Source organism: Mus caroli, chromosome 9 (genome assembly GCF_900094665.2).
Source record: "Mus caroli chromosome 9, CAROLI_EIJ_v1.1, whole genome shotgun sequence".
NCBI classification, from domain to species: domain Eukaryota; kingdom Metazoa; phylum Chordata; class Mammalia; order Rodentia; family Muridae; genus Mus; species Mus caroli.
Genome location: NC_034578.1, coordinates 88,019,864 through 88,047,596, shown reverse-complemented (window position 1 = coordinate 88,047,596; position 27,733 = coordinate 88,019,864). Strand labels below are relative to the sequence as shown.

At 37.0% G+C, this 27,733-nt stretch overlaps 1 protein-coding gene and 1 long non-coding RNA gene across 6 annotated transcripts in view; one reads left to right on the top strand and one right to left on the bottom strand.

Moving 5' to 3' along the window:
• Positions 1–3,658: 3,658 nt before the first annotated feature.
• Positions 3,659–26,532, bottom strand: Plscr5 (phospholipid scramblase family member 5). Its single transcript, XM_021172865.2, has 9 exons — positions 26,515–26,532; positions 20,340–20,399; positions 14,948–15,132; positions 10,198–10,240; positions 9,094–9,314; positions 8,058–8,219; positions 5,601–5,762; positions 3,834–3,916; positions 3,659–3,747 (listed from the first exon to the last, which is right to left on the bottom strand). The coding sequence occupies exons 2-8, from the start codon at positions 20,350–20,352 to the stop codon at positions 3,878–3,880; spliced, it is 825 nt and encodes a 274-aa protein (XP_021028524.1). The 5' UTR covers positions 20,353–20,399; positions 26,515–26,532; the 3' UTR covers positions 3,659–3,747; positions 3,834–3,877.
• Positions 4,932–27,733, top strand: part of LOC115031921 — a 32,948-nt gene continuing 10,146 nt past the window's right edge. For 2 of the 5 annotated variants that reach the window (XR_003837561.1, XR_003837558.1), the window contains exons 1-4: positions 7,743–10,367; positions 12,009–12,154; positions 19,150–19,232; positions 20,534–20,629. This is a non-coding gene — a long non-coding RNA (uncharacterized LOC115031921). Of the gene's footprint in view, positions 6,098–7,742; positions 10,368–12,008; positions 12,155–19,149; positions 19,233–20,533; positions 20,630–25,913; positions 25,994–27,733 lie in introns of those variants that run through there. The other 3 variants (XR_003837559.1, XR_003837562.1, XR_003837560.1) reach the window with 3 other exon arrangements.

The window sequence follows — 27,733 nt, the reverse complement described above, 5'->3', positions numbered from 1 at the left end:
CACACACACACAAGCTTTTGGAGATTAAATAAGATACTATAAAAAGATGAATGAGTAATCAAAGAAATAAAGACACAGAGAAAATAAGATGGGTGATTTCTCCATGTTAGTTATGCTTCATAGTTCTAGAAGGTACCATGAAGGCTGCTTGGGGAGAAAAGGAACCAGTAGTTGTAAACTCTACAAACTACAGCACCTGTCTGCGAGGAAACTTGTGCCTAATTTGCAATAGTGACATGGCAATTATGGTGGAAAAAAACTGCTCTCTGATTGGAGTCCACTGGAGGAGTTCTATATTTGGTACTGCAAATCCTAGTAAAAAAAAAAAAATTCATACCCAGAGAATAACCTACTAATGTTTAGAAGATGGTCACAGTGTCAAACTGCCTTTTAGCCATAAACAAGACATCTATGTCACCTCTACAAATGCTCAAGAAACATTGTTGAGGAACATATGGAAATAGTGTAAGAGCTGGAAGATAGTTCTGAAGAAGGACTAGAAAGTGCAGGGTGAGAGAGCCATTTGAATACTGAACTCAATCTGCGCTTGTTTATATTCTATCTGTACAAATATGGAGCTGACAACAGTCAATCATGAGTGAGCAGAGGCCCTCAGGGTCTCCGCTCACTCTACTGAACTAGTGTCCACTGATAGATTCTGGGAAATGGAGAGTAACTGCCATTAGTTGTATAACTACAGGTAACCACTACAGGCTCTAATACACAGCTCCAAACAGTTGTAAAGAGGATCCTGGTCATCAACACATCATGCCTCAAAACAAACAACAACCACATGAATATGGCAAAGGGGCTTGTGGGAAGGGGATGAGATGAATAGGGAGGCAAGTGAGGATAATCCTGGAGAGTAATCAATGTACAAAATTCTAAAAATAGAAATTTAATAAAAATTTCAGATGTAATAAAAAAAGATAAAAATAAAATTTTAGGGGCTGACAATTTTTGGCTGTTGTGCAAACATGAAGACCTGAATCCAATTCCTAGCACTCCATATAAACAAACAAACAAACAAACAAACAAATAAAAAGACTGAAAGTTGTGCAGAGTGGAAGGCAATTGAAGTGCCATTGCTGATGAAGCAGAGAGAGTTGGGTACTTAGAGCATCCTGGACCACAAGCTTATTCTAATTTGTGTGCTCCAGGCCAGTGAGAGACCCTGCATCAAACAAACAAACAAACTGGACAGCTCATAAGAAACATCCCAAAGTTGGCCTTTGTCCTTCCCTATGGATCCCTAAAAACAAACAAACAAACAAACAAAAAATAAAACAAAAGAAAGACTCACAAAACAAGACAAAAAGTTAAATTTTATGGAAAGAAAAAAGAAAACATGTAACTTGCAAAGTCAAAATATTATAAACAATAATTCAATCCTCTCTAATTTTAACTGAAACACAATGTCAGGACTTTTGAAATAGAAATGTTGATGGATGGGAGAGATGTCTCAGAGGTTAAGAGCACTAGCTGCTCTTCCTCAAGACCTGACTGAATTCAACTCCAAGCACTCACATGGCAACACACAACAGTACATAGCTCCAATTCCAGGGAATCCGATTCTCTCTCTGACCTTCATGGGAACCAGGCACTCAAGCGGTACACAATATACATATAGGAAAAATGCCAATGCACATTAAGTACATAAAAGTAGTAATTTGTTCAGATTATGAAAACATTCAGTTTGTTAATTGGGTAGTAAAAGTTACCAATGTAAAAATCTACATGTGTACCAAGGCTCAAGGGAGTCAGAATTTTAGTGAGCTCTTGGTTGCAGCTGTCACCCAGCTTTTCAGATTGTCTAGCAAATATTCTCATTACTCTGTTTAACTTTATTTTCAATCTTCTGTACTAGTGATCATAATCCAGATCCTTGCATGTGCTAAGGGAGTACTGCAGGAGTACTGTGTTCACTAGACCACTACCCTCAACAATGTGATTGCATCTCCCTCTCTATTTTGATGATTATGGTACTGATTGGATGATTGATACAGCTTGTCTTGAGTTTTCTGTCATACATTTGCTCCAAACTTCAGGTTCTCCTGTTTCCCGAGTACGAAGATTATTGGCACATGTCAGTGCACCAGTTAGCACTTCTTCATAGAGAAACACTGGTGGATCAAAGGAAGGTTTTAGATATTCGTTTCAAGGTTTTATGGGTTACAAAGAATACTCTGTTAGAACCTATTGGCATTGTCCCTCCACTTGATGATTACAGTCCAGCCACAGTCGTCCTGTGTTTATCAGACTTGCCAAGCATGTTTGACTCGCAAACTTTGTGCTTTCCTTTTTCAATTGGCAAGAATTCTATTTTGTAAATGCTCTTATCTCTTGCTGAGCTCTTTTCCTCTATGTTTAAATGAACAGCTTTGTTTATTTATACTGAATTACTTTCCTTCCTGGGTCTGGATATACAAAACTCTAGCCCTTCTGGGAGAGATCTGATTGAAACCTTATCATTTCTGTGGGTAACAATTAAAACCAGCTTTAAACGTATTTAATCAATCAAAGACTGATTTTTGCAAAAGTATGAATATTAGCATAACAATGTGGGATATCATTAATAAGATTACTAAAGATGAGCTACTGAACACTAGCTTCAGTACAATTAAGAAATTTCATTGGGGGTGGCGGTGAGATTGAGATGGGACTTGATTTTGTAGCTCAGTCAGTGTGGCCTTGAACTCAAGTGGTGGTTTGGGTGAGAATGTCCTCCATAGGTTTGTGTATTTGAACTTTGATTCCCCAGTTCAGCCCTGTTTAGGAATATTCAGGAGGAGGAGCCTGACTGCAGAGCTTTGGAGGCATATGGAAAAGCAGGGTGTGGGAATCAGGAATGCTCGCCAGCATGGTATTAATTCTGAACTGGTTCCATCTACTGTGTGTTCTTACTTCTGCACTGCTTCAGGGACTCAGGTCTGACTCTTTTGCTTTCGTTTGTTTTCCATTTGTCATTTTGATGTCTCAGATCCCGTAACTGGCAGAGACTTCATAGTAGTCAGATAAAATCCTGGTAGAGAAGACGGCTCTCACTAATTTAGAGTCTATCTGTATGGCTAGTTAAATTTCTGGCATGAATCTGCTTGGTGCTTAGTTAATTGCCTTATGGAACATAACTGTGACTCTGCTACTTGAACAAATGGAAGCTATCCATCTTCCTTGCGATCCTTACACTTATTATTTACTTAGTCTCCAACTTTTCCAATATAAGTAAAATATATTTACTACAACAAGAAAATTAAAATCATCTCAGAAATATCAGATTGTCTCTCAGAGAATATGAAAAGTGTGTTATAAAATAAGGCTTGTTCTTTAATTCGTTAAGAATACATGAGAATTTAAAAAGAAAAGAAATAAAATTAAGAAAGTCAAAAGGAGCTACTTTTGAAAAGATATTTTAGAAATTCAAGTCTTTTGATTAGTAACCGCCCGTAGTACCAGCAACACTTCAAAGTGTTCTCTAAACACTGAATTCCCATCAGTGATGCTGCAAGCCTTAGCTCTCATCTTTCATGCTTCCCATTGCAGTGACTTCAAAAGAATAAAGAGAGAATGGTAATCTCTCACAGTAACCTTGGACTCACTCTAGTAATTGCGTATTTAGCTACCATGCATTCACAACCAGGTAATTGTCTCATTAAACAGTGTTTTAATAAATATAATAATTAACATTTAGTTATACAAAAATCAAATACTCAGACCATCCTGAAATAAAACTCAGAGCCCAAGGGACATCTAGAAGAAAATGAAAAAGAATTAGATCGTGTCAAACATAGACAGCTTCAAAGGAAGAAGGTCATTTAAACTTGCCTTTTCCTTACCGAAATGTGTTTTGCATATTTTATTGTTTTCGTCATCGAGCTTGTTATAATCCAGCAAGTGAATGTTCAAAGAACATAAAATCCTAGAAATAAATAAACTGAGAATGAATACATTTATAAAAGAGGCAACAATTCGGATCAAGAGCTTGGTATGCCAGCTTTGAGCATGTGAAGCTACGATGTTCCCAGTCGTGTTTCAGCAATGCATGATTTATTGGAAGAATAAAAACTATAATGTTTTAAGTTTCATGATTCTCACATGTTGAATTTTAAATATGTAATCAATGTAAACATAAGTAATCCTAATAGCACCAATCAAAATTTTAGGGTGATCAATCTGTAAAATTCAATTGTAAACGTAAGGCAGAGGAAGATGTTATAAAAGTCATCACCTTCAAAATGCTTGTAATTTACCTTAGAGATACATTTGAGAAGTGGCCTCAAAACATATACTGGGAAAATTGCAAAGGTTTTAGAAAGTTATGGTTTGACAAAATTGGTGGGAGTTGTTTCTATTGTCAGTTAAGTATATCAATCTCTTAGTTGCTAGAGTTTAAAAGCTACCCACTCATAGAACTGGGGAACTATCTAGATCAGTCTTCATTTGAGTTTATTGAGCACAGAGAACTTTTTCAACGCCATGTTCAGGCACTGGCTTGGTAAGAGCTGAGAACCTATAGGCTTGAATGCCCTGCAGAGATTGTATGATATATGATATACTGAGTGAAATCTAATCAACCTTCCAAATCATACTAATCTCTAAAAGAATGAGGCAAGGATGGGGAAACACCCTTGTTAAGACACACATATTTAGAAGGTTTCTAAAAATAAATGAACAGAAAAATCACAAAGGTTTAAGATCCAGAAAACAGCTAGTGTTTACCAATACCATTTTGGCAGCAACTTGTTGGCAAAGTAGGTCAGTAGAGAAGATGACAGATGAAAATTTTATTATGAAAATTAAGTGAAAAACAACACCCAAGAGACAGGGTATGTGAATGTGTGTTTGTGTGAGATTGTGTTTTTCTATGTATGTGCATAAGTGTATGCCTCTATATGTGCTTGTCTTTGTGTTTGTGTATGTGTATGTGCTTATTCTCTGTGTGTGAATATGTGTGTGTGCATGTGTGAATGTGTGTATATGTGTAAATTGTGTATGTGTTTGTGTTGAAAGGTTAATACTGAAGTGTGGGATGACCAAAAATGGGAAAGGCAAGCAGGAAGTGATGAATTATTATGAATGAGAGAATGAGAAATAGAATAAATATTTGGTGTTTATGTTTAGCTTTCTGTGACCATCAAAGATTAAACTATGGCATTAGTTTCAGTTAATTTTCTTTTTTACTAAGTAGACACAATAATGGAGCTGACTTTATTCAACAGCAGCATAGTTTAAAGTAATTGTTAGGCTTGAGGTCTGAAATCTTGGACAGGATGAAGAGAAATGTTTTGGTTTGCTTGACAAAACAAAACCAAACCAAACCAAACACAGGATTTTGTGAGTTCAAAACATTCATGATGGGGCGGGGGGAGACCTTAGACAGGAGTGAGTCAATCATTTTGGCAAAGATGTTCCTTGACTCCCATGTTCCCAGCATGAATAAAACATAAACCTCTATATTCTGATTTCCAAAGGAGGATGATCATATTTTAAAATGCCTCTGTGTGTAAAGCAGCCTCTGCAGGTCAAGCTGTGGAGGAGGATCTGCTCTATACAGTCTGGCTTGTAAGGGCAAAACTCACCCATGCAGCTTAGACCAAACTTACAAAGAGAAAGCAAGCACCAATCATTGCTGCTTTGAGTGTCACGTCGAGATCTGCTGGAACATGGATCCCAAAGTTGTCAGCGTTTGTGAACACGTCATTGACAAATCCCGACCAGTACTTGGAGATCTTCCCAATTGTAACCTTTTCATCAACAGTTTTGACCTTTGCAAAATTAATAATGATAATGATAATAATAGATAAGCATGATATGCAGATTAAAAAAAAGATGGTTGACATTTTTTGGTATGTTTTTCTCATGATAACTTTGAACTGCTTTATTATTCACCACCACTAAATAGCAACCCTATGTTGTTTGCTCCTGCGTGTGGATATTTACCTCCACAGTAGTCGAGAACTTCAGGCTACCACAGTTTCTGGATCATTATAATTTGTTTTCATTTTCATTTTCTATGCAGATGGAGTAAATTATTAAGGCCAGACAGCCACAAGATGGCAGCACATGCATCTCTTAGTTTTATAGCTAAGCACGAAGGAAGGTAATGTCTTTGCCTATATTCAGATTTTAAGCCAGAGTTTGCTATTATAAAATATGTATGGAAAATACATATACTGTGTGTGTGTGTGTGCATATGCTTACATGTGCACAGATATTTAAAATTATTTGAACGAATTATTTCTAGGTATAGTTAATAAACTTTAAAAATTTATCAATTATGTAATCATTAAAACGATTAAAAAATACATTGTCAAACCACATTTTTATCTTATACTCAAACCTTTGTTAATTCACTCTCTTCTAACCAGTCCTACGTACTATAAGTCACTTTGAGCTAGTGTATAAAGACTGAAGTCTACCATTAAATGGGAGAACGACACCTGACTTATCAACAATTTCTTTATTTTTTCTCTTTTTTAAAGATTTATTTATCTATTTATTTTTCATATATATGAGTATACTGTAGCTGTACAGATGGTTGTGAACCTTCATGTGGTTGTTGAGAATTGAATTAGGACCTCTGCTCGCTCTGGTCAACCCCACTTACTCTGGTCGGCCCCTCTCGATCAGGCCCAAAGATTTATTTATTATTATATCTAAGATCACTGTAGCTGTCTTCAGACACACCAGAAGAGGACGTCAGATCTCATTACAGGTGGTTGTAAGCCACCATGTCGTTGCAGAGATTTGAACTCAGAATCTTCGAAAGAGCAGTCAGTGCTCTTACCCACTGAGCCATCACTCCAAACCAATAATTTATTTCTTTATCCTGTTTATCATTCTGACAGTTATTAAATATGAATCTTCACTTTCTGTATGGTGATATAAAATAAAAAATAGGGAAAGTTTCTTAGGACATAGTTATAGCATGAATACTAAACCCTAATGCTAAAATCTACTCAACCATAGTATTAAGAAACTGTGTGACAGCCTTTCAGAATACTGGGATTAGGACAGAGTCTGTATTCTTGGTGTCTAGAGACTCCTTCAGAAGTTTTGGAAACAGACATAGGTGGGATATGTTTGAATAATGAAAATGGATGCTTTGAATGTAAATTCTCCTTGCCTTTGATGTACACTCAGGATAATCTGTTGCAAGAGCATATGCTGTTACAGGCTAAATTTGCAATGGTTCATGTTAATATTCAGTTCCCTAGACCTATGAGTACATTATTTTATGAAACAAACTTAGCACATCTTACACACATAGCTTTATATAGTGACACTCTAGTGGAGTATGCTTCTGAAATGAGACCCAAATGGGGTTAAATGTCCATACAAGCAGGTCAACAGAAAAGGGCAAAGATAATATGCATATTCTCTCTGTCCCACATGTGCTTTAACTCCCTATGAATCAAGTTCATCAAACATAGAGCTACCGTGACTCTTAACAACTACAAGATATGTAATGTTAAAATGAAGATATTGTCTCTCTCTCCCTCTCTGTCTCTCTCTCTCCATCTCTCTCTGTCTCTCTCTGTTGTCTCTCTGTCTCTGTCTCTCTCTGTCTCTAACTCTCTGTCTCTGTCTCTCTCTCACACACACACACACATATATATATGTGTGTATATATATATATATATATATATATATATGCCTTATGCTTAAAAACTTAAGTTGAAAATAACAAGAGATTTACTCTTTTAGGTAAGGAGATATAGTAGTATATCACTGTATTTAGAAAATATGCCAAGAATTTTAATTTTATAATTCTTATTTTAATTTGTTAATACTTCTTTTAGTAATATTGCAGTGATCTATGACAAAGTGCCTAAGGATTATATATTGTCATAGCATTAGTTTTGCTAAACACTGTGGACTTAGAATCTCTGGAGTAATGGCTATTATTATAAGCATGGACATAGGATTTATTAGAGTATTATACTAATATACGATTATTAAAATGTATTTAAGGGATACATCATGATCTTGATGACTTGTAAAGTGAATTGCATTTTAAGAACTCAGAACCTAAGCAAAACTTTCTTTGCCATTCATACCTCAAAATCCACATCGCCAAAACAGCCACAGGTTGTGCAGGGACCAATGATTTTCAAAATATCTTCTTTGTTTGCATTTTGAATTGTGAATTTGGGCTGAAAGGGGCCCCACTTCTGTGCAACATAACCAACTATAGTACCAGGAGGGGCTTGGATTTCTAGCTGTAAGACAAAATAGTAATAAAATCAGATTTTCTACAGTTATAATTCATTAATCACAGAAGAATATCAACATACATCTATACAATATATGTTATTATTAACTGTTGTATTATAAAAGCCATTATACATACATGTTTCTAGGATGCAAAGCAGTATTTTCTTCTGACATTTTTTATTAGTATGCAGGGTGATTATTTCCTCTGAGATTTTGTATTTTGTCATGAAAATGATAAAAATTCCTTTCAGTGATATATTTAGCATTTTCCATATATATATATGTGTGTGTGTGTGTGTGTGTGTGTGTGTGTGTATTTTGCAGAATGGAGGATGAAACCACATTCTTCTAGCTTACAGAGATATCAGATCAAATTAGGTCTACATCAATAAGAGTTATTAAAATTCTACTGACAATGATAATCAATTATGTTTTAAAATAAAGTCACTGTGTTGCATGCCATGGGTTTATTAAATGTGCAAATGCTTGGTATCATTCTGAGTATAATAACACACAGGGAAGAGGACACAGTGGACAAGGTTAAGTGTCATGGCCTCTCCTGGCATTGCTACTGTTGAAGATGTATTTGTATAGTGGTGAGAACTGTAGCCATTACAATTATTTGGATAATACACAAGCCAGGAGGCTGTCTCATTTATAGGATGCATGAGCTGTGTTTACCGTTTAATCTCATGGTAGCTACCATAGTTTCAGGTTACAAATGGAAACAGTGACTCACAAAATCTTCATGTTTTCCTTACCCTAAAAAGGAAGATATAAATTCAAACAACTGTAAGGTTTACTGTCTTGTAGTTCCAGATGAGTGCCATTTAAAGGAATAATCTTAAAAAGAAAAGATGCTGAGGGGCAGTGACCAACCTCTTGTAGGTAGCAGGGGCACCAACAGCTGTTACACCTTAGGGGCCTGTTCACTGTAATCACCTCTCGACCCGAGTTGTCTGTGATCCTCAGGGTGCAGGCTCGCAGCGTGGAACACACATTACGATTAAAACAGATGCTTTCTTCCACCGCAAAGTAAATTCTTTGTCCCAAGCTGTTTTTGATCTCATATTTGTTGGAGGTCTCAGTGCCGAGGATCACTGTCGCGAAACACATCTTATGAAGACATGCTTTGATTGGTATCACCACTTGTCAAAAGTCAAGGAGTATTAATAGAACATAGAGTCATGGCAGAGTTACTGAGCGGATAGTCTCAGCTTCATTCACATCTGTTTCTGTGTTCTAAACTTTGATGACATAGCCTCAGGAATCAAAGCGAAGTCTGGGACCAAAACGAACAGCTAAATTTATTCTAGAACTATGAACAAACATGGTCCACCACCTTTCAACCATAGGACAGAATGTGTAGGGATGGACTCATTGCTCAGATACGAACTCTATTATTTTTCTGCAAGTTATTGGGACAATTCACAGTGCCATTTATTACTGTATCTACAATTTCTCTTAACATCCGCAGTAGTAATGCTGGCCAACTACTTTCCTTCTGATATATATTGGAGTAATATAAGATCTTATAAACAAAGAGCACTCAAGTAATTGGAAATTTAATTAATCATCCTTAAACACTTTCCTATGGATAAATTGTGTGCATATTTTGTTGAGTCAACTGGGAAGCAAGGAAACAATAGCATTTGTGTAGATGAAATTTTAATATGACCTCAACTGTGACTTCCCTTATTAGAATGTTAAGAAATTTTAGTGATTAATATCTGTGGGATATTAATTATTGCTTATCACTTCAAGATTAAATTTATTAAAATTTAAATGTCACTGTTATCAAAGACTTATTTTCATACTTATAGTTTCTTTAAGATTATTACATTTAGATTTGGTTGAAAAATAGGTCTAGCAGTCATTTGACCTAATTCTGTACATTGCTTATAACATGTTCGATGTAAGGAATCTTCTGAACACGGCAGCCTTTTCAGGAGTTTTAATAAGTGCAGAATCTGATATACTTACTCCCAAGAAGTTCCACCTGCTGATGGATGATGATCAGGTCCAGCTGCAAAGGATGAGACAAAGAAGTGAAAACCATTCCATCACAGCCCTTACTATGCAACAGGAAGCCTGTCATTTTTCATTAAAACATTTTGAACACCCACCATGTATAAGACAAAAGACCAAAGTAGGTAAGGAAGAAGTCATTACTCAAATCATGACCCTATAATTCTTCTATGAGACCGTGCCTTGTTTACAGGATGCGTGAGCTGTCTTCATCAAATGTTATTGTTCAACTAATAATTTACAGAACTCTTATTGAAAGTCCAAAGGCAAAGGCTCCAATAGTAAGAAGAGCAAGAGATTTTATGCTGTGTGACAATGAAAAAGAGAGCTGAGACTACAAATTATTTAATTTTGTGTGAACAATAATGGAGAAAACTTTTATGTAATTTCTTATTTATTTATTTTTTAATTTATTTACATTTCTAGTGTTATCCTTTTACCTGGTTTCCCTCCTGGAAACTCCTTATCCCATTCCCCCCTCCACCTACTTCTATGAGGGTGTTCCTCCACCCACCTACCCACTCTTGTCTTCCCTCCCTCGATTCTCCTACACTGGCACGTCTATCAAGCCTGGAGAAGACATTTTAAAAGGTCCTCACATCTTTTCTGAGGAAATGACGTCACCGGATGAATACTGGCATTCCACTTCTTCTAGTCCCTGTTTTTCCACTGACTCCTTCAGGTGGCACCGTGCTTTCATGGAATAAATAGCTATTTAAGATGAACGATGATATTTTATAAAAAGTTCTCATTTTTACTCTAATTCTCAGACCAAGGAAAACAGAAAACTTTCAGACACTAACAGAAAGTCACCTGAAGCAGAGAAAGTATTCTGGTATCAAATATCGGCCACAACCTTTGGCCTAGGTAATTAAAAATGAAGTATGTAACTCAGATTGTTGCTTAGGAATTTATTGGCTATTATTGGGTGTGTTTGTGAGCTGTGCATACAACAGTGCCCATGTGGTAGTTAGAGGACACATTTTAGGGGTTGTCTCTGTTCTTTATGTAGACTCTGGGGTGTGTGTGTGNGGGGGGGTGGAACTCATGTTGCTAGGCTTACAGAGGATGACCGGCGCTCCCAAGCTATCTTACCAGCTCATATATTACCTTTGCAAATGAAATATAAAATATTTGTTTTAGAGCGGCCTCATTTGTTTATATTCGTAGTTTAATCCTCTCTACTCCTAGCCCCATGAATGCCAACCCATCAGCCTTTACTGAAGTGCTGATCAGTGCATTTCTAGCACTTCACATTAAATCCCATCTTGAAGTTGCTTTCACTGTATTCTCTAATCATATATGGAAAGTCAGCAGGAATCTTCAAGACAAGGCAATTTTTGATAAAGTATGGTATTGATTGTCAATCCACAACTCCAGTAAATTTGAGGTTGTGTTTTGTTTATTTTCTTTGTATACCCTGAAGTGAGGTAGAACATTTCCTCTTATTGTCTTATCACTGAAGAAAGAACACAATGTGGCCTTTTTTTTTTTTTTTTGGGGTTGGGTTTTTTTGTTTGTTTGTTTGTTTGTTTTTTTTTAGTTTTTTCGAGACAGGGTTTCTCTGTATAGCTCTGGCTGTCCTGGAACTCACTCTGTAGACCAGGCTGGCCTCGAACTCAGAAATCTGCCTGCCTCTGTCCTTTTTTTTTTTATAAAGGTAAATATTTCTTATGGAAGTCATCTATAACTTGAGATACTCTAAAATTATATGAACAATAATGACAAAGCATCTTTAAGGGGAGTAAATTTTGACTGTATGGCAGGAATTCTGTTTGCTTGCAGAAAATGGAGAGATGTGAGCAAAGAAGGGGAAAGCAACTTCAGAAAGATAGAATGTGGTCATCAGCTCTGAGAAGTATCAAGTTAGCCATGGATCCCTGAGGGCAGGCTTACAGTTTCTGAGTTTAAGGTAAGTACCCAACATATTGGGTGAATAAGAACTTGAGACTCGATAGCCCAGAGACCTAAGGCAAAACCAAATACTACTGTCCTTAAATTAATAATAAAAAAACCACAAAAAAACTAGAGCAATAAAATGATTCATAATGACATTCCGATTTGTTTAGATCAGTTCTTTAATCAGCCATCATCAGAGAAGTTCCTCCTGCAGCAAGTGGGAACAAATACAGAAGAGACCCTCAGCCAGACACACAGAGAGTAAGAGGCCTTGGAATACTTAGCCCCAAAATGGGGTGTCTCAATCAAATCCCTCTGCTCAGGGCTCAGGGATCCCTATCGAGGAAGAAACAGAAAGAGTGTAAGAGTCTGAGGAGATGGACAGCACCAAGAAGACAAGGCCCCTAAGTGAGCCATGTCCAACACACATAGGAACTCACAGAGACTGAAGCACTATGCTCAGGGCCTGCATGAGCCTGCACCAGGTGCTGCCCTAGAGTTCAAAGGAGAATTAGACACATGTCCCCATCCCTAATCTAGAAGTGTTCTCCAATTGGTAGCCACTTGCAAATCAAAATCTAGTTTCTTCCAAGGGAGTCTCACTGTGAAAGCAAACTATTCTTGAGACAGGCAGCATGCCCAGCAGTAGATGGCCAAGAGAAAATGAACTCAGTGGCATCTTTGGAGGTTCCTTGTCTAATATGTCCTGTCAGGAAGTTCCCCATTTCCCCCTTTTAAAAACATTTTATCATATATATATATGATAAAATGTATATATGTGTGTGGTATGTATATGTATATGATGTATATGTATATGATGTATATGTATATGATGTATACGCATATATATATGATGTATACGCATATATATATATATATATATATATATATATACACACACACACACACACATACACACACACTATCTTCTTTGTACATATGATATGGCTTCCAGTTTAATGTTTTCAATGAGATTTTTGAGTGTGCAAATGAGTGGGTCTCTGCTTCTTGCGCCTTCTCTTAGGCTCTTTTTCTTCTGTTTGGTTTTTTTTTTCAAATTTCTATGTGTTTGTTTTTGTTTTATCATATCATATAACATATCATATCATATTGAATTATAATCCCTTAGAAGACTGTTAGTTTTCTAATGGAGAACACATAGGGGGTGGATACAGAAGGGAGGGGGAATGGAATGGAACTTGGAGGAGTAGAGGGTGGGAAAAACCACAATCAGGATATATTTTGTGAGGAAAAACAATATATTTTCAATTAAAAGTTAACACAAAGTCATTCAACAGAAAAGAAATGCTCCCTCCTCTTTTTGTACATAAAGGCTTAAAGTAAGCCCATATTCCTTTAGTAGCGAATGAGTAAGTTATGCCCATTAGAGGTCAAATACTAACAATTTATGAAATTTTTCTGAAAAGTATTAGCAAAGGTATGTTTTAGGAAAATGTACCGTGTTTAAAGCAGAAGCTCACGAGGTCTTAAGTCTATTTATCGAACGGTAGGACACATACTCGTGTCAAGCATCTGGTCACGGTGTGTCATCATTCATGGGTGGATGAAGAATATGTGGTGGCCATATGTGATCATCAAACCCCAGCCCTCTGGCGCTGGTATATCACTTTTATATTTGGCAAAATCTTGTCTGACAACAGTCCCAAACAGCTTGCAGCAGTTAATCAACTCTAGTCAGCTATTACAGCTGATCCTTTTTGCAGATGGAAGATGGTAGGTTAGCTTTTCCAGCTCCTTTCCCTAGCTTCCTGTGCTCGCCAGTCTCTACAGAACATTTGTCTGCCAGTGGGTTTCTGGAGAAGGCATCTGCAATTATAAACATTTTCCCAGCAACATATGCTACATGCAGCCTAAACCCTATCAGGCATAACAGAAATCTCTTGTACCTTAAGGGAATTAACACAGAGATTTGATTTTGATAAAAGAGATAGACTTTATGTTTGAAGGAATGCCAGACAGGCAAGTATAGTGGCATATGTGCTGACATTCCAATATTAGTGTAACAGTCTTTTTAATCTTGTGTGAGATAATCTGCTAAACAATATATTCATATATGAATGGCAATGGCTACTTATTTTCCACATGACAGAGATATTACAAGGCTTGAAGTGCTGTCCATTCTGCTAAGACTACAACAGCAACTATACCTAGTAGTGAAATGATCAAGCGAGTTGGCCTGGGGGTTCACAAACATCAGAAGACAGTAACTGGCTTTCATTTTGACTTTCACACTACTTTTGAGATCTGTTGAAAAGCCTCAACTCTTTGCAGAAGTCTCCATATCTGCCTTCTCCTTTAGAAATGTGTGTTTTCCTGGCTTTTGTATACTGCTTTGCACTTTATAAATCAGCACTCTTTTTTTTTTGGTTTGATCATTAACTTACAAAATGTTTGAGTGACAGGGGATAGATGCTATGCTTATGAGCCTCGAATATAGCAAGTATTCAATAAATATGCTTAATTAATAGCTGTATGTGGTTTCGTCTGATAATTCCTTGAGAATATCTATCTCCACACCTCGAGCCATGAACAGAAGGCAGATAAAAGTGTTGCATGACAAAGTCAAGACTGTTTAGTCTTGACACTCTGTCAAGTAAATAAGGATAGGTGGCAATAAAGTGGATTAAGTCTTTCTAAATAATAGAAATCAATAAAATCAGTCTTTTATAACTTCATGATTTTTATGCATTTTTGTATTCCATTAAATTATTGGTTGAAAAACAAGAAACTGAGTTTGACTCGCTTTTAAAGAAAACACTCTAGTAGAAAGGGAAGTCATGCAAACCTGGCTTAAATACTCTAGACCAGGAGGGAGAGTGGCTGTTGGCAGGAAACTGCTTGGCTGAGAGACATCCGGCTGCTGCCTTGCCTGTTTCCTGGGACTGGAAGAAGCCTCCTGAGAGTTTTGATCTGGGTTTGTAGCTCGAGGAAGAAACCCAGGCAGACTTCTAGGGTTTTGGTTCTGGGAATCTGCAAGAGAAGATAAATATCTTGTTGGATATTTAAAGTTTAGGTTGCTTTTGATTTTACGTAATCCTTCCTTCCTTTCTTTATCTTTTTTTTTCATTCTTTTTTCTTTTCTTTTTCTTTTTAATTTGATTTAGGTGTCAGTTTTTCCCTTGATTGACATCTCTCATTTTGGTGTATTTTCCCCGTTTTCACTCTTCAGTGCCCTCAGTTAGGGAAGAAGGAACATAGAAGAATGCTGTGGTTGCCCAGAGACATAACTGAATAACTTGGCTTAAATAATTGACCCGCAGATACATTGTACAAAAACCTTTTTTTTTTTTTTTGAAGATGAAGAATCATAGCTCACAAAAGCAAACTAAATGGTAACAGACCCTTGCTAACCTGTAGCTATAGCTTCCCTTCTCTGGATAGTATGGGGCTGCCATTCATTTTTTTTGAAGACACGTTATCTAAGTTTTTTGTCTCACTTTGAATCGTACACTTCAGCTTTCATCAGAACCACCTGAGAGACCTATTAAGTAGGCGTTGGGTCTCTCTGCAGTTAGCGATTCAGAAATTAGGATGGTAGGTTTGCAAAGTTGCATTTTGATAAGATCCCAGGTAAAGCCATTGTCCTAATGGCATGAGGGTGTCCTTGGAAACCTCACTGCTAAGTTTGAGGAAGCTCACTAATTTTCAGTGTCTTAGCATAATTATAGAATTGTGTGAAGGTCACTTTGTTAGCTTAGAAATATCCACCAGTACCACTCTTGTTGCCAGTAGATGTGCTTCAATGTCAGTCATCTCACATTGAAACCTCTAAGTTTCCTATTTATTGTGCATTCATCTCCCTGAGATTATGCATAAGCCCCAAGCAGGAGAATCTTGATCTAAAAATATAAATGATAGCTTTCTTCTACTGTTTCCCTATTCATTGTGTTAGCTCCTTCACTAGATACTATGCTTTTGCCCACAGACCACCAGTGTTTCTGGTTCTCATCCTCACAGTGTCAAGGTTTTATACATATCAGCAGTTTGTCAACATTGTGTCGCTTTAGCTTAGCTGTTGGTTCACAACAAAGTGAATGTCCAAGTTCTTTTTCTTTTCAAACATACTAGGGTTCATTATGACACTAAGCACACTTAAACATCACATTGCTTAACAGTATGAAAATTTCTGAGAATTTATTAATCACTAGAAGATTTCACTGCGCGGGAAGGTCATGGAGTATGTTGCTCAATGGTAACAGCATCTTATGAGTTGTGGTCCGATGTGAATCATCACTGGTAGAAATAATGTTAGGTAGCATGTACATGACCGAGGTAAAGGAATTAGTTCTGGACATAAAGGGTAAATTCATAACAGCTGTCTAAGATGTGATTAAGTGTTCTTATTGAAAATATTGTAAAAGTGGGGTGCTATATGACTATTTAGTAACAAATTAAAATAGTCTTATTTCTACAATGGTACTAGATTTATGAAACTATCTGTTTGATGTATTTTTCTGCATCTTTAAATCACAAATACAGTTTTAAAAAAATGTACTGGGAGTCTTTCTGAGATAATAAATTCCCATCATTAAGAAAACCCAAGCATAGTCTGTACAGGGACGAAGGAACACAGACCCCAGATGAATGGCCCTTTGGACAGAGGAATAAATTGATTCTAGTAATGACAAGCTTGTTAAGTTTGTGAATACAGGAAGTGTTAATGAGGGGCAATTGCCAGATGACTCATTTATTTATTTACCCCGAAGGTGGTAGGAACCGACTGGGTTTCTATTAATATTGATGTCGAGCTGCTAAGTTTGCATTTGTCAATGGCATTTGAGATCTATCTGAACAGTACTCGCTCGAGGATTAAACGAAGAAACTTGTCCTTTGTCTTCACTGTAATAGAGCTTGTAAGTTATAAGGCTGCAGCAATTGGCTTCCCACAAGGATCCCTCCAGAACTGCCCTGACCTCAGCGACAGACACAAGGGAAGGGGATAACACATCTTATTCTTAGGAAAAGACCCTGGGAGGGAATTCCAAGGTGGGGGGTGTCCCAAGACCAGGAAAATTATGTAAAACCATCTTAAAATCAGAGGGAAATTTGGGTATTTGGGCAGGAGTCTCACCTGTGTCCCTGATTACTACTGACCTCCTCAGAGGCAGGGAGGCTGTAGGGTATGGGAGGATATTGATCTCATGGTGGGGGCACCAAGGCCTGACGCTATTACTGATGTTATGATGTGCTTACAGACAGCAGCCTGGCATGGCTGTCCTCTGAGAGGCACTATCAGCATCTGACTGAGACAGAAGAAGATGTTTACACCCAACCATTGGACTGAAGTCAGGGACCCCTATGGTTGAATTAGGGGAAAGATTGAAGAAGCTGAAAGGAAGCGAGACCCCATAGGAAGACCAGCAGTCTCAACTAACCATGACCCTAGGGAGCCCCCAGAGACGGAGACACCAATCAGGCAGCATATACAGACTGGTCCAAAGCCCCCAGCACATATATAGCAAAGGACTGCCTGGTCTGACTTCAGTGGGAGAAGATGCATCTAATCTTTGAAAGACTTGAGGCCCCAGTGAAGAGGGAGGCCTGGTGGTGGGAGGGAACACCCTCTTAGAGGCAAGAGGAAGAAGGAATGGGATGAAAAAATGTGGGAGGGGGGACTGGGAGATGGGCAACAGCTGGAATGTCAATAAAAAATAATTAAAAAAATCATAGGGGCAATAGTGGCCACTATATATGTGTGTGTGTGTGTGTGTGTGTGTGTGTGTGTGTGTATATATATATATATATATATATATATATATATACACACACATACATACATATGCACATGCACACACACACATATATACATATATATACATGTATATGTGTGTATACATATATACATATATATACCTTGTTCAGCATCAGTGCCAATAGCAACTGCCATCATTTTGCAGAAACCAAAACTAAAACCTAACTAGTGGCAAAATCTGATTCTAGAAAAGATGAGTTCACAAACACAATGTACCAAAGTAGCTCATGTGGGGATGGAGATAGATGCATGATTGTTAGCCAGAAAGGAAGGGAACATTGTCAGCTGCAGCTGCTGGAAGCATCCCCTCTCTTGGTCTTGGTGGTAGTTACGTGAGGCTATCCTCATTAAAAAAAAACCCATAGGACCTATGTTTGGTACATTTTGTGATCAGGCAAAAATCCCACAATTATATATGGTAAATTAATAATGAACATTGCTGAAATAGTACATTATCTCTTACTGACACTTTCCTTTCAAAAAGATCAGTAAATAACTCCATGTTTATCTAGTAAACTATGCTGCTTTAACACAGCACAGTACATGACCCAGTGTCTGGAAGTGGGCCCTGTATCACTGACCTGAGCTACTAGGTTTCTGACCTACCAGCAGAGCCAGCGGATGTCTTTCAATATATGCATCTTTACCAAGTAAAGAGGTTCCAGATGATAACATTGCTTTGAATCTGCTGACCTCCAGGTCAGACTGTCTTGGACTTGTCTCTAAAATGCCCTGTTACCCTGTAGTCTCTGTGGTGACATTACCCGATAATTCAGTTTCATAGGCTAGATATTATTAGTAAGTCATGGTCATATCACTAAATGTTTTTAAAGAACATATCCTCAGACATATTCTAAGTAAAAATGAAGATAAGGAAATTGCTCAAACAAAATTTCCTGTTTAAATGACACCTTCTTGTCACTTTGAGTTTGTAATAAATGTTCTATCCAAGCCATGGCCTTAATATTTTAGCTGGCCATAGAGCTGTTCATTTTTTATCCTGAAGTTTGTCTCTAGGTTTAGTATTAAGTTTTTTTCATTACAGAACATCACTTCTTTTTAGCAGATTAATTGTAATATTGCTTTCCAGTCACATTTTCTTCAAAGACCCAGACCACCAGATGAATAAGAAACTCCTTTGAATTGCTATCTGGCTTTGAATTTCTATCTACTCTTTTAAAAATGTATAACTAACCATAAATATTTTACACACGCCGCAACTCTTTCCCTTGCAGGCCACTCTGTTGCTGCTCTCAATTTATAAAATGAGAGGCATTTGGACCAGGCTACTGTCTGTGCTCAAGAAGTATTTATCAAGGTTTGTGTTTATTTGCCTTCAAATAGAGAGGCCATTATGCACACATACATTAAAATTCAATATTTTTCTCTCTGATACATTTTATAATCATTTTATAAGCTTTCGTAAGGATTCTCAGGGACTGGCCTACGTTAAATAAGCATGCAAAACACAAAGATTACTTAATTTGTTTAATAGATGTCAGATCCGTGTTTTATGAAGCAAGGAGGAGTGTGCATACATTGCGTGGATAGACTCATCTCTGTAAATCATGTGGGACAGTATGTATTTGTAGAGCCATCTTTCTTGTGTGACTAGTTTTAAATGCTTCCCTCAATTTGCAAATCAAATTTCTTCATTCTGAAACTTTTCGTGATAGTGTAGAGATTAATAATGATTTGTTTTGATAATTGAATAAAGTAGGTTATAATTTCAGTTTTAGAAATATTTTACTGCATTTGTAATTTATTACCCCCTGATAAAACCATATCTCTTGTCTTTTGAAAAACTGCTTAATTAACGCAGATATTTCAGTACTTGCAGTGTTTTGAGTAAAGATCTACCTTAATTGATTTCCTTACTTAGATTGTATATTGTGACCACGTTGATTGATTTTTTTTTTTATATTGAATGCATTACTGAAGTATGTTAAGTTTGTAAGCAAAAAAATTAGTTTTGGTGTGTCAAGGTGAGGCTGCTCTAAGATGTTCTGCCCTTTGCTGGGCTGTGTGTCACATGGTTTTGAACAACAATTGGGCAATTAAAATGTTTAAATAACATATTTAAATGCTTGTGTGGAATTTCATTCCATTGTTGTGCTTAAACTAAATGTTCCTGCTCTAATTTTGCTTTCCAGCATTTCTTGTTATTTTGCTAAGTTTACACTCACTGCAATGAAAACATGTTTTACGCCTGAACCTTTTCTTTCTTTCTTTTTTTTTTTTGACTAACGTGTGTGTGTGTGTGTTTTAAGTCAGGACAAAGTAAACCTTGGTGTAAAATAATTCAAGAGCAATATATAGAAGCTTTTAAAGGACCAGTTTCCACTGATTGTACCCCAGTAGTCATGCACTTGTATTTATAATATAAATGAGGGCAAATTTAGTTGCTGCCTAGTCTTACCCTTACCTTTCGAGGCCATGGCAGTCTGAGTACTTCTTCAAAGGCAGCCAGGTGAAAAGGCTTTTCCTGTTTCAACACGAAGAAACCAGAGTGAACAAAACTCCTGTCGCTTGCAGCCTGCCTCATGTCAGCTTGCAGACAGCAGAAACACTGTGCCTCCCTGGTTCTAGAGTGTTTGATTTTATCTGCTTGGACAACAGGGGGAGATAGCGCCGTCTTGAAAGTAAAACGTCTACTTGGAGAAAGTCCCCTAACTCCGTGGCTGAAAGAGCTTCTTAAAACCAACACAGAGAAAGGTAAGCACAACATTTATGTTGTTATATTACCACTTAGGTGTGTGACATGCTCTGGAATCTGATGTGGTCTGTTAAGTACTCAGAGGCTGTGTAAATCAACCTATCACGGGCGAGACTGCCATAGCTGTAAACACAATTCTTTATATGTTCAAATGTTTGAACAACAATCTTCTTTATTTTGTCAAGTGATTTCTGTTCAACCTACACACCACAAAACAAGCAAGCAAGTATACAAACAAGCAAACAAACAAACAAAACAAAGAGGGTGCATTCTTAACCATTTTTGCACGCAAATTCTTTATTTTCATGTGTAAATTAAATGTGATTAATCACAGAAATTGGGAAGCACAAAGTCTTGGTAGCTTCACAAAGCTAATCAAAGCCTGTAGCTATTTAACTCAGCATGTACTGAAAATGGAATTTCAACCTTGAAGTGTTAGTCTGTGGTTGGGGGCACAGCTTCCTAGGAGAATGTGGGCTTTGCTCTCCCAGCCAATGTGGGCTTTGCTCTCCCAGCCAGTCTGCTCTGAGGCCATAGCATAGGATATATTCCAGCACAGTCTACTCTAAAAATAGTGATGTTGCCTCAGAAAGTTAGGAGACAGAGAAAATCTAAAGTTCAACATGGTACTTATTAAAAGTATAGATTTTCTTATTTGACAGTAAACTTTTTGTTTTCTTATTTTGCTTGGTAAGTTTGGGCCTGAACACAGCTATCATATCTAAGTTATCATTCCACAGAAAACCCATAGTTGCATTTTTATTTTTAAGTTAAATTTCATAAATTTTATTGCCATTTGCAAAAAAAAGAAAAGAAAGTTAATCTAAAGCTAAGTCCCACTATCCAACAGAGTATTTTAAATTGTGATTATAATTGGTACAAATTTTTGACTATTCTATAGAGCACCAACTGGAAAAAAAAAAAAAAGATTACACATACCTGACCTGTAGAGGCCACACCATCCCTGCAATTGCATATGGTCATGTGACTGAGAGCTGAACTCTCTAAGATGCTCTGCAACCTGGCATTTCCTCTTGCTCTACTGTGGTGAGGCTACCTTTGAAGTATCTCACTGCCTATTTCTTCTCTTGGAATTCTTTGCCTACATGGCCAACCACAATGCCAACATTGTTTTTCTCTTTTCAGATGCCTCCCATTTACCTGTCTCAGGTCTCCTTTTTCTCTTTTCTTTTCTGATTCATATTCTTTCTCAAGGAAAGGCTCCAACTCCTCTGTTATGAAATTCAGATGTTTCAAGCATGCTAATGCTTCCAAGTATCCTAATAATAGATAACTAATAGTTTGTGCTTTGCCCCTCATCTTTCTCTCTACCAGCTCTTGTAGGAGCTGTTGGCCAACTTTACCTTCAGTGCTACCAATCCCAGCAGCACTATGTTTATAGTAGAACAGTATAACAGTGCTATGATTATAGGGCACCATTATTGCTCAAGATGGCCACACCCTCCACCAGGGACAATGGCTTCTCTTGCTATGGTGATGTGTTTTTCTCATCCCCAATTTTGAATCAATCAAGCAGAGTAAATACAATGTGAGCCTCTCTAACCAAAACAACAACAAAAAGGAACAAGCAATAACAATAAGAAATTGCCAAAATGGAAAATCAAATAGTGAACTTAAAAGAAAAAAAATTAAAGAAAAGAACCTTAAGGGGCTGGTGAGATGGCTCAGTGGGTAAGAGCACCCGACTGCTCTTCCAAAGGTCAGAAGTTCAAATCCCAGCAACCACATGGTGGCTCACAGCCACCCGTAATGAGATCTGATGCCCTCTTCTGGTGCGTCTGAAGACAAAGACAGCTACAGTGTATTTACATATAATAAATAAATAAAACTTTAAAAAAAAAAAAAGAACCTTAAAAACAAATACCAAAAAGCATAGGGGATAGGAGTCTTGCCCCTTCCCTGTTAACTCTTGACTGGCTACTTTGAGGATGGGAAATGAAAAGAATATCTTACCAATCTAAAACCCCACTTGACTTGACTACACTCACAGTTGTCAATAATGATGAGGTATGTGGGAGCCCAAGACTCTTATTTGAACACACTCAGCACACAATCCCCATTCCTGCACGCCCATTAGTAACAAGCCACACAGCATATTACCAACTAGTTTCTGCTTCTCTCGTTAACCATCAAACTTGGACAGTTTCTCTTCAAAGATTATTTCCAATACTTCCTAGAAGGGCCAATCCTGCCTGAATTGGTTTTTGATGAAGACACAATGAGACAAAACTATGTGTCCTCAAGTGTGATTTGGGGAGAGTTCTCTATGTAACATGTTATGCATATGCATATCACATATGACTATGATCAAAATCAGATGCATTATGGGAAAGGACAGTTGTACTGGACAAAAGCTTATATAACCTCAGCCTTTCAGTCAGAATAGAGATTCACACCAACTATATTGCTTAGTAACTAACCATTCCTTTCCTCAAACTCCATATAAAGAAGTTTCAAACAGTAATGGGGCCTCTTAAATACCTTTACTCGTGTGGTCTGCTGTCAAACGTTAGACTTATTCTTTTGATTGACTTGTTTATGCCAAGTGTGTGTCTGCATGTGCCTGCGTGCACATGAACATACACATGAGTAAATATTGTAGCACAAATGAAGGTCAAATGATGAGTTGTGGGAGTTGATGGCAAGCACCTTTATCTACTAAGCCATCTTGGCAGGCCACTTACTTTGAATCATTTTCTTGCTACTTTTGGAAATCTGTGTGAATGTTTATTTCAGTTCTTTAAATAAGAATCCAAGACTAAGAAACAGATGGCCCAGACTCTGAGCACCCTCCCTAGTTTCTCCCGTGAGCCTTTGGTTTGTAACTCTTGTGTAGAATTGTTCTCCACTCATGACTCTTAGTTTTACCTGTTCTCACTATATGTTCCTATGTCCTCTGTTCTAGCTGAAAGAAAAGAAAAATTTTACAATTTTTCCTGCACTGTTATTTTCTGCCAATGAACTTTTGACAGAATACATCATAGATGCTTTGTCAATCAGTGTAGTGACAATTTTGGAATTTTTGTTTCTTTAAAAGGCACAGAAATAGTTTAAGAATATGTACTCATCTTAATCCCAGTTGTGGGATATTTGTCTGCTCCTCATTGTCCACAGTAACTGACTGTGATTTGCCAGGTGATATGATGTTGCCAGCTCTAGGTATTTTCTGTGATTGTGTGATATTTGGAATTCTGGGGACGTTTTAGAGGGTGAGTTATTGGCTGGTTGTTGGTTGTTTCTTGGTTGAGGTTCGTTGTGGTTGGTTGTGGTTTATTAAAAAGCCATTCACAAAGAAGACACAACAAGAAGAAATTAGATATCCTCACAGCAAAGATCAAACTTGCCTGAAGGAACTTGATGCTCCTAATCAGCAGGAAGTCATCTAATGATGATGTTACCTGCTTATGACCCCTGACTTTAGTCACAGATCTCTTTCCTTTCCTCTCTATCCTTCTCTATCTCTTCTCTAGTGTTAGGGGGTTGAAAAGATGGAAGAAAAATGGTGGAGAAGGATGGAAGAAAGAAGAACCCACAATGTAGAAAAAGACAGCTGCAATTCTGTTTATTCAATAATAAAGCCTCACATAAAACATTGCTTGTTATTTAATGGTGAGATACTTGGAATCCATTTTCATGGTAGAGGGACTCATCAAAATAGTCTCTTTTTACATCAGGGGAGATAGTTTATTTGAGTCTGTATAGTAACAGAGAAAAATAGTAGGCATTACAAAATAAAACAGTAACATGAAAATGCCTCTAATGGTTTCTAAATGATATTATAGGAAAAAGATGAGAAGTAGAGTTATACAAAAGTCTACAAACTTGGAACAGAAACAAGGGCTGGCAGAGCTGCCTTTTGTAATTCTTTACCAGGTTGGTTTTCTGTCTCTGGTTTTACTATGAAATGCATGTGCTCTTAAAAATTATGTATATACACATAAGCACAGATATTTATATGTATACCTCTATACATATAAACACACACATATATACATATACATATACATACATACATACATACATGCAATTTAAGTTTATATCAAGAGTCACTTATTTTTCTTAATTTAAAAATAGTTTCTATGTAACTTTTGAACTAATTATATTTTGCCTATTGCCCTTTTCCTAGATAGTAATGTTTCCTTTATGCAAACTGTGTCTCTTGGCACATGTCATTACTTTGTGTTATCATATGTAGAAATGGAATTGCTAGTAAGGAGTATGAAAATCTAGATCTTGAAAATAAGTACTTTAATAGTGACTATTTTCACATAGTCTTTTCAATATATACCTGGTCAGTAAAAAGCTAACCTATGAGCACGTTGCACGCAAACATTTTAACTATAGCACTTTCACGTGCATCTCTTTTTTCATCTTCCCTGACCACATTGCCACGCAATAATAATTAATGACGAATTTTATGACTTTCTGATCATAAGAGTAATAACCAGACATAAGAATCTATATGTGGAAGGACTACAAGTTAACAATAGAAATTCTCATTTTAACTTTGCTCACAGCAATATTTTCTATAATATGAGACCATGTAAGCATCCCATCAGCAGGACATGAAACATGCATTTTTATTACTCATAAGTTCAGTCTTCAATTTTTTTCCATATCAACAAATATATTCTGGAACAAGACAAGATATATGTTGCTGTTTTCCAGAGCTATAAGAAATATAACTATGTGCAAAATATAAAAAGATAACTTTTTAATGCAAACTGTAGATTTTATTATTAGCATGACTATTCATTTAGACAATTGAGAAGAACATGATACTTACATGCACTTATTTACCATTTACTCAAACCTGCTCTTTTGAGACAGCATTTCATGAATGTATGCATTTTAAAACACTCATTAATTTTTCACTGTGTTCATAGAATCATGTAACATACTGACATCTGATAACCTGACTCCACCCTGGGGAACGTGCACCTCAGGTCAATATCACAACAGAACTCAATAATCTGCTCAGTTTTGAAAATTAAATGTCAATTTTTACCTTCTGAAAGTAATATGACAAAACACATTCTCTTTCTGAGAAACAATTTAATTAGTATCAACAATGTGTCTTCAGATGAGATGGACAATAAATTGTCTCACACGCATGTTAAATTTTTCCGTTTTCTGTTACTTTCCAACAGAAGAGTAATAGCTATTGCAATATTCATTTGTGAGTAATGAGAATAGTAAATTGTATCATGCTTGTTTGCTGGCAGTAAGAAATGTTTCAATCTGCTTTTTTTTTCCTAACAGAAAAACAAATGATAATAATTTAGAAGACCCGAAAGAAAGGAAAAAAAGCCCTAGACATCTAGCAGAACACGTCCGACTTGGTACCTCAGTACATTTATCTAGAGCCCTCATTGACCTGGATGAAGTAGAAAAGACTGAATTGGAAGCTCGGTGCTCAGTGACTCCCTTTGTCCATGTAGATAAATCATCTCCTGTCAGTAGATTGCAAGGCCCACAGAAGAAACAAACATTTACCTGGCCTATTGTTCTTTACATTGTGTTTCAGCCTCAGGAAGACTCAGGTGGAATGGTTTTTAGACATAAATCTGTCTACATGGCCTCCTTCTGGCATTACCTGTCTATTAGGCACAATAGAAATGTAACAATCTCTGATGCTGTTTTTCTGAGAGTCTAAGAGGAAAAGAAAATTTTGAGACCTTCTGGCTTACATGAATTTTCCAGAGAGAGCAAGAGTGAGGGTGGTAGTGCTGGAGATAGGAAGCAAACCAAAAGAGAGAATAGCAAGATATTCACAATCTTCAGACACCTCAACCTACCCCAACAAAAACTCCTTTGCCCTTTTAAAACTTTTTCTTTTGGTCATTATTTTAGTTATATTTACCTTGTACCTTGCTCACTGTGGCTGCATTTCTCTCCCAATGTCTGGCTGCATCTTCACAAATATCACCAAAATACTGCAATGAGCCCTTCGGTCACTGCAGCCTCCATCCCAGCATCTCTGCAGACAACTACCTTCACTGACTGAAGCTGTAGCACGCAGAGCTAGGGCAGCTGCAGTTCAGAGGCAGCTAGCTAGACCAGTGGCTTTGTGCAGCCCACTTCTTTCCCTTTTCTAGCATTAAAAATAGCTTTCCTGAGTTTCAATCCCCCAGGAGCAAAGCTCCCACAAAATGAGATAATTATTGTAATAAATATACATTAAATATATAGGTAAAACACATTAGAGGCAATTTACGCTTAACAGTGCATGTTTTTTTTAACTTCTTGTGCTATTTATAGGTTAAATCATTGAGAAAAACACACTTGAAAGCATGCTTTGTTAAGCAATAGCTAAGAATGTGGTGAATCTCTACAAACCACAGTGCTGGGTAGTTTTTGTCAAGATGACTCAAACCTAGACATACCTGAGACTACTGCGTATTCTTAATGGATAATTGATGTAAAAGGACTCAGCCTACTACGGGTGGTACCATCCCTGGACAGTTGGATGTAGGCTATATAGTGATGGCATCTCAGGAAGTCTGGGAGAGCAAGCCAGTAAGCAGTGTTTCTCCCTGGTCTCTACTTCAGTTCCGGCTGGCATGTTCTTGCTTTGAATTTCTATGTTGGGTTTCCTCAATGATGATGTAACCAGTCAGCCAAATAATCTATTTCATCACTGCACTGCTTTTGATCGCAGTGTTTATTGCAGCAATAGAAAGCAAACTGGGACAACCATGCTGACTGATGCCTGACTTAAATAGACGGCAAATGTTCTTGGAAAAACAAGATTTATGTTTGCTTTTTATTTAATATCTTTATTGGCTCACACTTACCTTTCATGATGTGTGCACCAAAATCAATGGCGTATTTTCCCAATAGCATTGTATTTTATTTTATTTTATTTTATTTTATTTCATTTTATGGTTTGTATCGTCCTTCCTCAATTATAAGCAAATCCATGAACTATGAAAATGGATGAAAGCTGATACTTATCCTTACATTAAATCATAATTAGCTCTGACCTAAGTCAGCTATAAATGAGTTTGGTTTGTTCATTTTAAGATATATTATTGAGGTATTCTTTATAAAATTAAGAAAATCCCTAATTGCTTGTTAAA